General features: G+C 31.5%; 1 protein-coding gene across 1 annotated transcript; it reads left to right on the top strand.

Moving 5' to 3' along the window:
* The first annotated feature begins 7,804 nt into the window (after nucleotides 1-7,804).
* On the top strand, nucleotides 7,805-14,640 carry LOC139510681 (uncharacterized). The gene is made up of 4 exons (XM_071297225.1): nucleotides 7,805-8,230; nucleotides 9,379-9,498; nucleotides 11,959-12,019; nucleotides 14,462-14,640. The coding sequence occupies exons 1-4, from the start codon at nucleotides 7,825-7,827 to the stop codon at nucleotides 14,469-14,471; spliced, it is 597 nt and encodes a 198-aa protein (XP_071153326.1). The 5' UTR covers nucleotides 7,805-7,824; the 3' UTR covers nucleotides 14,472-14,640.
* The last annotated feature ends 178 nt before the right edge of the window (nucleotides 14,641-14,818 follow it).

Here is a 14,818-nt window from a genome sequence, read left to right as displayed (position 1 = left end):
AGTTATCGACAGTCGACGAACACCAATTGAAACAATAGTCCACGGTGACTGTTTTGGCCAGATGAAGTGAATATTGTTTTACCAGAATGATATATTCTTCTCACTTGAAATGAACCAAATACAGTCGAATGTTTAAAAAAAACCTTCCCTTTGCCAACTGCGCGCATTAACAAATGTTAAACATGCCAAATATATATATATATTATGAATCAAGCAGAAAAATGTATAAAATATAATGTAAGGTCACAGAAAATCCTCCAAATCTATGTCACTGTTTTGTTTCTGTTACCATTGTCCCTGTAAAATAAATAACTACATGAAGTTATGGAACTTATATCAGGTATTAATAAAAAGTAGATCCTAAATTTTATCATACAAAATTAATTTTGTTTTGTTGGATCATAAAAAGTTTAAACTTAAATCTGAATCTTACATGGGGATAGCTGGAATAATATACTGAAATACAAAGGATTTGACTTTCTGTCATATTCGTATGTTATATATGCTGTCAGATATTGAGTTATTTCAAAGTGTTCAATATATTGGTATACATCTTTTTGAAAAAAATAAATCAAAGTAAATCAATGAAATTGGAAGTAAAATGTATGTTTTGTGACAATCTAAAACTTTTATAAACTATTCTTTTGGAAAAACGAGTGAAACTATTTTAACGACAAAAAAAAAATGTCGGGCGTATATTTTTATAGATCAATGAGGCAGCAACTCAACGACAGATAAAAAAAATAACATTCAGGCTGCAATATGCGAAGGAAAATTTTGATTAAATAGAGAACCACTGAATTATTACTGAAGCGGGTCGCCTCTTAGGCAGTCAATGCCCTCTCCCCTTTTCTGAAAATTTCTGAATCCGCCACTGAGATCTGAAATATCCCATTTTTTTTTTATTTTCGATCGGTGAATAACAAAACGATGTACATTTTGGTAAAAAGCACCTAAATATTCCGAGGAATATTTATAAGGATCTCAATCAAAATGAAAACAACCGTGTACAGATATGTTCGTTCTTAGGTTGTCCAATTGAAGATTGATAAATAAAAGGTTCAACAATAGTTTCTTCAAGTGCACAGTATAACTAACTTAGTGTCTTTATTCAAAACTATGCCTTACACTGACGTACTAAATCAAAAAGCAACATTTCCCAAAATTAACATACACACAAAAAAGAAAAAAAATCTGATAAATTAACTAAATAAATATGACCTACCAACGGTTTTACTGTAACCTGATTGGCTAAATCCTTCTTCCATAGTGCGTCCTTTTTTTGCTATTCGACAGCAAAAGCAAAATAAGAATGCAGCGACTACAAGAACTGTCATTAGTGTAATGATTGTAGCTTCTAACCAAGGCTCCATAACTTTTAATAACGTTTTCACAGTTTATATAATCTTGTCGGTTTCTATTGACAATCTTTTTTATCAAAGCTTACTGCTGGCAGGATGTATTGAAATTTGACGTACTCTTTACAATGGACGACTTAAAACTGCTACATCGCTTTTATGTTATGGACAACTCTTTCCGCATCAGTTTAAAGTTTTCTGTGCCTTGTAACTTGTGTTTTGAGCTTGTTCCTGTTAATTTCCAAATGTATTCTAGGTTAATCACTAAATGAAAATAATGTTGCTTCACGTGAGTTTACAGTTATTTTGTCAATCGTTATCATTGGCGTCAAGTATTTTCATCATGTGTTAATCGTTTGCAGATTGTTTCACCGGTTAATTAAAAATAAAAAGGCAGTATTGACGATTTTCACACCATGCAACTATATAGAAAAGGTTAAAAATATTTTCACAAATATAGTTCATTTCGTAGAAAAATACGAAGAAAACAATAATACATATTTATTCATACGTTATTCGCACGGTATTAAAAAAATGGAGAACATTTAATTTTAAGATTTATTTTTATCAACTTTTTCTTATATGGGCTCATTTTGTTTTGTAGCAAGAAAACGAGTGTCGTGGTCCACATTTTATTTTTATTTTCTGAAAACATTTTATAAGAACTATCTTCAAAATAATGTATCCCAAAAATTGTATCGTTTTTTTTTCTGCTTTCACACAAAATGATTTTTTCTTATAACTTAAGTATACTCTATACTAGTTCTGAAAAGCATGATATAAAACGGTAATGGAAATTTGACCTATAAAAAAGTCACAGATTGTACAATGGTGTACAAATATATAAGGAAAGTATAAATTGATCGGTGACTATAATAAAATTGCCCTTTAATGGGTCTAAGCAGAACCGGTCGAATTACTCGGGTGAAAAAACTGAGTCTTCCTCCTAACTTTATGCATTTGAAATTATAACAGGAAATTTCGCTCTTAACGTTCTATCTGAAAATTAAGATTATGGTTAATACTCCAGCACTGAAAATGTCCTATGATGTCTATGGTGAGAAGTGTGTGCTTTAATAGTTGTAGTATTTTTCTGTCTATTTAAATATGCTGTAATCTTTCCAATTCAAAACAATCAAAAACAATGAGTAAAGACAGAAAAATCTTGTCTGGCGCTATGCAAGTAATTTTTTCATTAGAAAAAAAAATCCTGATTTGGGAAGATTATGCAAAACTGAGGCAATAAAAGTGTTGTTTTGGTTGAAATTAAAAAGCGCAACATTTTATATTTTAATTAGTTTAAAGTAATTTTACAAATAGCGAATAATAAATCTATTTTCGTCATGTTTGGTAATTTTGTGGTATTTTAATTTTACAAACGATTACATGATAATATATCGAAGAAAAAAAGTAAACGTTCATACTTGGAAAGCGTGAAATATTTTACTACGATCAAGGATTCGTAACTATACAAATCCTTGTTCCGATCAATCATTCAATCGGAAATCTATAAATATAATAATCTTCTCTAAATATGTTATAAGGTCAAACCTGAGGTTGAACATGTCCCTGGTTAACCGTGATAATGTTATTCAAGTAATTCTAACCTGTTACAGGAAAGAAAGAAAAAATCCTTTGGACTATTAAAATTAATAAGTTGTGATTTTGATTGCTTAGAATTTTAAAAAAATTAAAAAGTGCGAAAAAAACGAAATTAAAATGCCTTATAATGCTATTTAATACACGGATTTCAAATTTGTCTAACACTGGTCATTAGGTTATATAACCAGTGTATTTCCTCAGGGTATAATTTGACATCATTTTCAAAACACACAATCGATGAAGGTGTTAAAGCGGTAAGTGACTTCTAAACTTTGTCGTTAAGAATAATAAAAAATGTTAAGAAATAGGAAATTGAGAAAAGTTTTTATCATACTTTATGGATGCTATCATACACACGATAGAACTTAGTATACTTTGATAAAATATAGATTCTCTTTAAAGATCTTTTAAGTCTATGTACTTCCTCATTTGAACCTGAGACTACAATAACACAGTAGTCTCAGTTTGAACAGGTTATTCAAAATTTTATTTTTACAAGCATTTCAACGCAAGTTTTATTTTCGCAACTTTTTTTCAGGATTTTAATTTCACATTCTAAAAACTGATTCAATAAATGGATTATTTCATTTTTATGGATTATTTCATTTTTATGTACTATTTGGTTCATATTTTTCAAAAAATTAAAACCAGTCGTCTCAATTTGGTTATCTGTGTGACTGTGTGTTAATTTTATTCATACTAACCTCTTTAATTTTCATACATTTCGAAAATGATATAAATGGGGCTGATAATAGGATGAAAATACAGATTATCATTCGTAATTTTTTGGCTTTTGGTACCATGCTAAGACTATTTAATCACATGTGGTATAGTAGTCTAAGAGTTTTGTAATAAAAGTTCCAGTTACTGTATTTAGTTCCAAAAGGAAGAAAATTTATATTAAGAAATATTGTCTCATGTTGAAGACATATCACAGTATTTGTTCCTGATGGAATAAAGGATATAATCACTATATATATATACAAGTTATTTCCGAACATGACAAATACTATATATAAAGTGTAACATTGTTTTAAACAAAGGTTCCAGAAGTTTAATAAGGGAAACCAGTATACATTGACATTGACTTGAAAGCTCGATGCTGTGTAATGCCTCCGTTGTTTACAATTTGTGAATTCTGCATGATATATGCGTAATAACACCATGTAATTTTGATTTACCACTAGGCTAGATTTTGTAAAAATGTCATAAATTTAAAGATTCTTACCTTGTTTTTGATGTAATTAACAAAATAAAAATGTTTTGACACCATTAAATTAAATTTTGAGAAACATATTTTCTACTAAATGAATAAAACACCTGGTTAGTCGTTTGACAGTAGTTATTACTACAAATCTCATAGCAAGCACCGAACTCTTCCTAATGAAGGTTCTGAATAAAAGAGCTAAATATGTTTCATTCAAATGGGTACAACAGGAAGAACTAGCAGTTTATGTTGATAGCTGTGTTCATCAACCATTATATTTACACAAACATTTGAGTAACTAGTTTTCTATGTTGTTTTTTTACGTACTGTTGTTTGTGGCATTGTCAGTTTATTTTCGGCTTATAAATTTAAATATCCGTTTGGTATTTTTCGCCTCTCTTTACAATTCAGCTAGTCTAAGAGTTCGGTCTGATTTTTTTACAATCGTTTAGTGTTTGATATGGTCTTTTTGTTTGCATTTAGACCCGGCAGATTTGGTAAAACCCTAACCATTTCACATTCAGCTCTGCCATTTTTCTTAATTGATTAAACACATCTGTTAATATCTATGCATTGCGTTCAAAATATCATCCACAATACATGTAAGGGCTCATTTGGTTATAAAAAATATGGATCCCGAGGTAAAAATAGCGCTATAGATTGGAATCAATTTTGAGAAGGGGGTGTATAAATTGTTTTCTTGTTTAAGAATAATGTCACGCTCTGTGTACGTTGAAACTTGTTACAGGTCCGAATGTGGCCTGTTGAAAGGCAAGATCTCTGTGACTTTTAAATGTATAGTCGTTTAAAATGTCACTTAAAACTCATGTCCTTTATCCCGGCCAATTCATTGTACAACGCTAGTAAAAAATAAAATAACAAAAATACTGAACGCCGAGGAAAATTTAAAATGGAAAGTCCCTAATCAGATGGCAAAATCAAATTATAAACACATCAAACGAATGGACACCTGACTTGGTACATGCATTCTCAAATGTAGAAAATGGTGGTAATGTATTAATTTTGTTCACGTCCTAAAATATGCACGTAAAACAAAGAACAATCAATCAATCGAAACATTCAAATTGCTCCATATAACAAACTTCTATTCTGAATCTAGATTTTTTTCGTATACATTTTGTTCATCACTCGGAAGAATGATTTGTGCCTGCCATCATTAAAACAAATTATCATAAAATGACCGTCTGAAATACAGAGTGAGTAATTATTTCAGTAGTTTCAATGTGATTACTAATTCTAATGCAACAACGTTTGTAACGTTCATTTTGATTGGATAACGTCACTTTCTTACATGTCATCAATTGACAATTGATGCTATGGAACGTACGCGCAAGCGCAGACGGCATATGACAGATTTTAAATACATGTTTTAACGTTATTTTCTGTCAGTTTCATTAGAATGGAGATAACAATATTGTATTTTAAGCTCCGACGGCATTAATTGGGGATTTGATGGTCGCAAATACCCATTTACTGTCTCCGCTAACGCGTCTCCAGTAAACTTAATTTGCGACCATCAAATCCCAAATTGATGCCGTCGGAGCTTAAAATACAATACAGTTATCTTCTTATTCTAGTCATGAAACTGCAATTTTCAGAAAAATTAACTTAATTTCATCATACCATTGTTTTTCTTTCTTTGCAAGATGTCGTGTTTTGTCTCTTTTTGTGATGTATCTCAATGATATACGTTTTCGACTTACCTGAACATAAACCGCCAATTGGTTGAATTTGTAGACATTTTACATACTGACTAGGCATTTTTAGTCATTTTATATAATATATATGTCAAGGTTAGGCATTATATGTATTACCTGAAAATTCAGACATTTTATAAAATTGAATAAAGCTGTTTTATCAAACATATTTAACATGTATAATTTCTATCAAAAATTAAAAAAAACACACATGAAAAACTGTTGATAACTATTATTCTAAGATAAAAAAAATAAAAATGAATCTCAATAAAATGTCCTATTTCACCCTGAAAAAAATACCTAATATAACTTTTTTTGTTAACTTCCGTAAAAATTACCCTTATAAAAGTTATTTTTAGTTTGTACTTTTTCTCTTGTAACCGAAGTGACCTCAGTCAAACTTACTAGATATGACGTTTAACCACACTTAATGGACAACTCTCGAATAACACGATATTATTACATCGTTTTCTAACGCATGCATTTGCAGTATATATTTAAAATTTAGTACGATATTTCCTGGCTTGCGTTGCCCATAATTATTTCCTTTATACAAGATTGATTGTTTTACGAAAGCAAATTGACCCAAGGTTTATAATGGTAAAGTTGAAGTCATTCCTTTGATCGTTAAACTTTACTATACACCAGCGTGCGTTGGTTGACCGAAATGGAATAACTGTGCCATAGATAACCATAAATATATTGTACTTGACTGCCGTAGCCATAACAAAAGTTTCTTTCTCTCGATTTTGAACAGCTGATACTTCTTGGGGACCTGATATCATAAGTTTGGTTCAAAAGAATTTGTGTTACTTTTGTTTTCATTGTTAGTGTTGTATTTCTGCACTTGTTTCTGCTTTTTTTTATGCCCAACCTACGATAGTAGAGGGGCATCATGTTTTCTGGTTTGTGCGTCCGTTTGTTCGTCTATCCGTGCGTTTGTCCGTCCGTCCGTCTGTCTGTCCTGCTTCAGGTTAAAATTTTAGGTCAAGGTAGTTTTTAATAATGTTGAAGTCCAATCAACTCATATGCAACTATTCCAGTCATAATTACGTTCGATACTTCTGCATGTGACTGGTTTAATTAGGATGTCAGTAAGATGTGCTGGTTACCCGTGTAATGATTTAAAAATAATATGATAGATATTTCATCTTTGTTACCACTCCGTTCGAGGTTTTCTTTTGTTAATATGAAATATTATCATAAAATGATTTCATAAACAATCGTACAATTAATAATAATATAATAGGTCTTGTCGAAACATCATGATTAGGCCACGTTCCCATGTTTGTTTTCTTTGATCACGTTGATGACTTAATAAGTATCTCCACAATCTAGCTATATCTTTGATTATCATACAAGTTACAACAACGTGTCATATTTAATTGCAATATAGAATGAAATTCAAAACAGTGTGGCTGTGGCCATTGATTGACACATTAAATTCATCCTTTGACTGGGACAATTTACGTGAACGTTTGTATGTAACGACCATTGCTCACTGTGTTCTTTTGAAAGACACTTAAACTATGGGGTCACCAAAGGTTCTCAACACCTTAATAAAGTAATTCGAAAAAATTAATCAGAAATAAAATTTTGAAGCAAAAAGTTTGATACCTAAACTGATATTCACCAGATTCCATATGACCCTGTCCCAAGTCAAGAGTCTATAATAAAGTGGTTCTCGTTTGTTTGCTGTTTACCAGTTATCCATTTGTTCTCAGTTTATTTTTGTACATTCATCTGATGTTATGTTTCTAGTTTGACTAAAGGTTCTGAATTTTATAATTTCATTTTATACTGTTATCATTATTGATATGTGCGTATGTTTCTTGTACGAGAGAGTGTTTGTTATTCCATTGATGATTGAATTTGATTATAGATTACATTATGATCTATTGTACTATTTTGTAGAATACTCTGCGGGTAAGTTGATACTATGCCATGGACATTTTGGATATGCCTGAAAGTACTTATTACATTTTGCCTGGCATATGATAAAACCATGAACGAGGATCTACAACAACCCCTGTATAGACATGATTTTGATTCAGATAACTTTGGACAATCCATTCAAAACGCCGTTTCTTTTCAAATTATAGATAATATAAAAAAAGAACAAATTATGAGAAATATTTTGTCAGCTTCAAATAATGAAATGTTTTCTTTACAAAGAGACCATTCAGCTAGATACATTAAACATTTACAAAAAATCTACTTACCCGTAGAGAACATTGAGACAAATAATCCGAACCTTGGTCCTGTCATCGAATACATGGACCGAAGAAATGAACCAATGCGTGACGAAGAAGAGGAAGATGACTTGGCAACATGGAAAGATTTCTGTGAGTAGCACACACCAATTTATATATAATGAGAGAGCTTTTATATGGCCTTCCAAATACCGTTTCGATCCCTAACATCACTGAAGAGACATTTATTGTCGAAATCCGGATCTGGTGTACTAAAAAAGTATTGACACCGTATGTTTGTGGCATAACATCGTGGCCACAAGTTAATTTTTTTCTGTTTAGTATTAAATTTATATTAAGATCCATTTGTTACATCTTGTGATCAATTTTATTTGGCAATCGCCAATGGCAGTCAGCAGGGTTAAAGAACATCAGTTGTTCGACCTGTTAGTCAAATGCGTTTTGTTTAAATATACTTTTTCACTTTTTTGGTCTTTTGGAAAATGTTGTTTGTGCTGTTTTTAGACCCTTCTACAACGAAATTTGTTTTACATGCACAGATTTCTGTGAGTAGCACACAATAATTATATATGTATTGAGAGAGCTTGGTGTCATGGAGAGATTTCTGTGAGTAGCAAACAACAGTTTATATATGCTTAGAGAGCTTGGCGTCATGGACAGAATTCTGTGAGTAGCACACACATTTATATATATATATATATATATATCGAGAGAAAGAGAGAGGGAGACAAAGTATGTGATGGAGTACAAAATAAAAAGTAGACGATATTAACGTAAAATATGACAATTTTTGTTGGAAACAATGTCTTACGAATATGAAACTCTGTTCACAAAATATCTTACGATTGAAATTGATCGTTAGTTATACTGAAATGTTTATGACTAACGGTGATAAAACACGCTGATTTATAAGCACTATATTTGCTTTTACTGATAGCAAAACGTCGTAAATTTGTGAATTTTGTGTGAAAAAAGTCAACAGTAAACAACAATTATTCACAATGAGGCTGTGTCATCATGCATTTTCACTGAACTTGCACACATTTTAGATTAGTGGCCATCTGAATCCAGATTCCGAGCGCAAAATTTTCTCGTCTAATAGTTGCCTTCTGTTGTTTTTTGCTCCTTGGCAGGGTTGTTGTCTCTTTCACATGTTCCCCATTTCTATTCTAAATTTGATAAACATATATATTTTGTCGATATTTAATATACTCCGCAATCATTTTAACAATGTATACAGCAATGTCCGTAACTCATAATGAACAAAATGTTTTTTTCAGTTGAAAATGCAGTATCATGGACGGCATGTGAAACATATGTTCACGGATTATGGTTTATACCTTTGATATTACGTGATACGGTATTCAGAGATTGGGCTGTTGAACAAGGATGTCAGGAAGGTACGTCTGATTACTGTAGTTAAGTATTTGTACGTGTGATATTATATTGGTTTATAAAGACTGCATGCTGTAGAATGAATATGATATACATGAAATTAAATCTTGTACGAGAAAAACTGAAAAAGAATGGTTGTAACGATTAACTTAAGGTGTCAGCCTTTCTGTATGGAAATTTCGAATTGTCCCGCATTCAGAAAAATGTCGAATAATGCGTGTAGTGCCTTCCCAGAGTACAAATAAACAAAATTAAATTAGAGCTACTAAAATATTAATGAAAAATGTACTAATCGATCCGAAGCGAGTATTATATAGTATAATAAATATGTAGGACTCTAAAGTGCGATGGTACTCTAAAGTGCGATGATCACGCTAAAGTGCAATGGTCTACGCTAAACTACGATGGTGTCTTACGCTAAAGTGCGTTGGTTGTTTGTTCGCTAAAGTATGATGGTGTATCACGCTAAACTGTGATGGTCCAAAGGGTAAGATTCGAAGTATTAAAACATCGAGGTTTAAAAATTCTTTTTGCAAAAGCTATTATGCTAAGGTATAACATATGTGATAGGCTTTACAATTTACCGGTAGGCGGAAGTAATTGTTTCTAAATTAACAAGTCCGACCAAGTAATAATTGCTATAAAGGTAATTTATGTTTTGCTAATATTATATTTCATGTAAAATGAATTTTTAACAATTCGGAGCGTATTGAATATTTTGGATAATTGGTGTAGATTGCCATTTACACTAATGTTACAACCTCCCTTACATTTGTCATTGAAAATTAAAAATCCATAATTCGTTCATTGTCGGAATATGCAACATTTATTTGCATAAGGTTACATCTAAATGCGAGAGAAATGCAATGTTCGCCGAGCTTTTTTTCACCCTGTTTTCCTACGATATACAGTATGAACTTTGTTTTAGCAGACAATTTATAGTAAACGCATGGAAACATGTATCTCTATTTTACCGACGTTACTTTTCATTAAAATCGACGGCATTTTAACGGGGATCACAAAGTAAACGGCCTCATAAACAATGATTCGAATAGAAGCAGGATAAGTATGCGTAAACAATTTTGTATTTATATAGTAAAATGGTCGACTGTAGGATACAAATCCTTTTTCCAGCACTCGAAAACAATAAACATTGTGATTCAGCCGACAAAGAACGGTTAAATTCAATCAATTACTCGTAAGTCATGGACATATGGTGTAAAAATTGTTAATCAAATATTCCTAATATATTTTCCGGTATGTTCATTTTTAGTTTGTATAAACAACTGTTAACGTCATTATCGAACTACGTCTTTACGTCTATATTTTCCCGAACCATCGCACTTTAGCGTATGGAACCACGTACTTTAGCGTAGACCATCGCACTTTAGCGTGACCATCGTACTTTAGCGTCCCCATCGCACTTTAGAGTCCTACAAATATATGCCAGATATATTTCATCAGTATAAATATCGTGATGTAATAACTGACGATATCAATGTATTCTGATTTCAAATTTGAAATTAATTATACTTAAGAAGGATAACTGTTATCCGAAATATTAATAGATACTTTCATTAATGGTTTCCCATTTTCGTTAATGATGTTGTTTTGTGAACTTTTTTCAGGCAAATATATATGATTTAATATATTTATTGGGTACAGAATCGTTTCACATAACCATCCAGACTGAGTACACTCGTACGAAATATAGTTGACTAATATCTAGACGTTATGTATATGTAATTTAATTTTGGACGTCACACGTCTTCTGATTGGCTGACGTTGTTATGTTTATCAGCTCATAGACATAATTTTGTCATGTGACCGTAACGTCATCAACGTTTTTTCATGGTTTAATCTGGTTTAATCCTCTTGCTGCCAGTTTTTTTTTTCGAACGCCAGAAAATACGACAGCTCGACGTTTGTGACGTTGGAAGTCCAACAATGACGTCATTCAACATATGCCGTCACGCCATAATGACCGTTACATTTGGAACCCAGTGAAGAAAAATATAACACTGTTTAAACTTTGGTATTTTATTTGAAAAAGATACAGCATAGAGGAGAAGCTTGCATAAATTAAAACATGGACACATGTGTCCCTTTGGCACAGTCGGTATGGCCACATGTGTCCCTCCGGCAGCAAGAGGGTTGAATGAAATTTAGAATTAAATTATAAGAAATGACTTTAATTTTTTTTCTGTCTACTCGAAATAACAAAAAATGTGGTGCACACTTTAAAATAACCCGCTTCGCTCCACATTTAAAAAAAAAATTATTCCTTCATAGACCGAAAAAATATAAAAAAGTCATTACTAAAATATATTTAACGAAAGATACTGTTGTAACAACGGACTTGGAATCATCAAAAAATAAATTACTTTAAAAACTTTTCTTTAATAACAGAAATATTAATTTTTAGTTGAAAACGTTACATTATTAATTATGTATGTATTTTTCAGCATTATTTAGATTTGTAGTTCCCCCAATAACCAGCGTGTTTGGTGTTGATTATAGGGATTTGTAAGTAACATCTAATTCTGTTTTTATGTTATTAATTTATGTAAATATTTTCGGACCATGTATCAGATAGTCTGATAAACATTTTTTTCAAATTTCTATACTCATTTGACGTCCAAATTTCAGAGTGTATGGAAGCATTTTAATATTAAAGAAAAATTAATATCAAACTATATAGCAATGCCGAATTGAGATCGAACTAAAAATAATGCAATATTAAGGAATAAGGTCAAAGTTATAATCGAATTAAGAAGAAAGTGCTACAAAAATGGTATTTGGGCGGAATTTCCACTGCCACGAGTAAATCTGTATGTACTTATCTAAATAAAGGCAACAGTAGGTACTGCTGTTCAAAAGTATGAAATATATTAAGAGAACAAATCCGGGTCAAAAATATTGCGATTTAAGTTATTATAATGTCCCAATTAGTGGTAATGCAAAGCAATGAAAAGAAAGAACAGTTAGTGCAATGGCTAAAGTCATATAAAAATAGTTTTCTGTGACCAGGAATAAAGAAACGTCTCCAGTTTTCTGTAGTCTACTGGAAAGAAGTTAAGAAAATCTCAATCCAAGCTAAGTTCGATTGTTTTTATAAAGTAATGTTTCAGTCTACTATTTATGTTACATTGTTTAAAAAAAAATATTTCTTCTATTTTATTTTTAATTATGGGCCTATAGTTGTAATCTACAGACACTACAAACAACGTTATTCTCAAGACCATTTTTACTCTCTGACCACATAAGTAGATTATCTGCTAAATATAAAGAGCCAAGGTTCAAGTCTACAAGTTTGGGTGGCATAGAGTCCAGAATAAACTACATTATCCTAGTTGTTTACACAATGTTTATTAAATCCGTGTACTAATGAAACCCTCTGATTTACTCTTCGAATAGTTTAAAAGAAAGAGCACGTATTGTTCCGTCTAAGTGTTTATTCTATACATCTTTATAATACTTTTTACCCATTCCTATTGTGCATAATTTATATATAAGGTAAACTCTTCCTCCACACTGAGTCGAAAGCATTCTCAGAGTACATAAACCACAACACATCTTTAATGGTATATAGTAATTAATCAATGGCGTATTAATCGTTGTCTTGTGGCGATCTCTGAAACCAAACTGTGTCATATGCCAAGCTTTGACATTTCACTGAATTTAAGTTGACATGCCTGTTGAAGCATGAATAACTAGAGACCCTGTTGGCACATTCTGAGGTCTCCTTTTAGAGTTCATGCTGTCTTTGTTTTTTCTATGTGGTGTTCTTTATGCTATTGTTTTTATGTTTTTATTTTTATTTTTTGGCCATGGCGTTGTCAGTTTGTTTTCAATCTATGAGCTTGACTATCCCTCTAGTATCTTTCGTCCCTCTTCTATATATGTTTTGTTTGTTACCTTGTTATTTGTCTCTTTACAATCGATTTAAAATTGAACACCAGTACACTACAGTAACCTTAATTAAATCATTGTGGGTTTAACAATGTGTGCAAATGTAACAGTATAAAGTAAAATAATAAAAAAAACCTCCGAGGAAAATTCAAAATAGAAGGTCCGTTATCAAATGGCAAAATCAAAAACTTCAACACATCAAACGAATGGTAATCCTGATAACAACTGTAATGTTCCTGTCAGGTACATGCATTTTTTACGTAGAAAATGGTAGATTAAACCTGGTTTCATAGCTAGCTAAACCTTTCTGGTGAATGAAAGTCTCACAAAATTCCATTACATTGACAACTATGTGTGAACAAAACAAACAGACAAAATAGGTCGAAATGTCAAACATAGGAGCACAGCAGTCAACATTGTAGAATGTGAAAACTAGAATAATTATGTAGTTTTATAGCAATTAGACAAATCTCCACCAGAGAAGAACTGAGCAGAAGTCGGGACTATAGGTCACAGTAAGGACTTTAACGATCAGCCAAACCAGTATCTTATAGCAAGCCAAAAAATACCCCGAAATGACCAATGTCAAACAATTTGATCATTAAAACTTGAGTTAACTCGTCTCCAATAAGATCAATTAGCGATAATCAAATTGCTTTTTGATGCTTGTAAATCTTCAAATACAGTACTGGTTTCACATAATTTGACGATACATTGTAGGCATTGAATCTAAGGTTAATGATCGGATTCATTGGTGATAGCGTTGTGCATTAACATTACTTTTTTTTCGTTTTCATATTTTTTTCTGGTATTGAACTTGAAGCAAATAACAGTGTTTCTCATATCATTAATTTATTGGTTTGATATCACTAGTTTGTCATGGCGGAATTTGATTTCTCATAATGTAACACTTTCATATCTTGTATTGAACTTTCATACAATGGGTTTAAAACTTACCGATTTCCATTCATCTAATAGTATTTTGGTATAATGTATAGATTAAATGTTGTTTTGTCTTGGAAAACACCAATTAATACAAACAAATTTTCTTTCCAGGAAATTCTAGATTTAGATAAAAGTATGTGACACATGCCTGACAATTGTTACAACTGAAGCATATTTCATCACTAGAAAATGGATATATACTTGTCAAGAAATGAATAAAACAACAATTGAAAAAATATTACAGGATTTGTTTTCGAGGAATCATTGAACGGAAGAATCATGAATTTGTAATATAAGCACTTGATTTCGAAATACATTTACAGATACAAAAATCATGCAGTGCAACGTTATTTTTCATTTCATTTTCAAATGTCTTAAAAGTTCTAGATCATCTATTTTTTAGCACCTTGTGATAAATCATAGACATGATTGCTGTTTGTCTTTTTGTCGACTTGACCTCATTCCCCA

The sequence above is a fragment of the Mytilus edulis genome, chromosome 2 (genome assembly GCF_963676685.1).
Source record: "Mytilus edulis chromosome 2, xbMytEdul2.2, whole genome shotgun sequence".
Classification (NCBI taxonomy): domain Eukaryota; kingdom Metazoa; phylum Mollusca; class Bivalvia; order Mytilida; family Mytilidae; genus Mytilus; species Mytilus edulis.
This window is presented reverse-complemented; position numbering and strand designations above follow the sequence as displayed.

Coding starts and splice junctions, on each gene's coding strand:
- LOC139510681 (XM_071297225.1), top strand. CDS start 7,825: ATGCCATGGACATTTTGGATATGCCTGAAAGTACTTATTACATTTTGC. Junction 8,231..9,378: donor GGCAACATGGAAAGATTTCT/GTGAGTAGCACA, acceptor TGTTTTTTTCAG/TTGAAAATGCAGTATCATGG. Junction 9,499..11,958: donor TGAACAAGGATGTCAGGAAG/GTACGTCTGATT, acceptor TGTATTTTTCAG/CATTATTTAGATTTGTAGTT.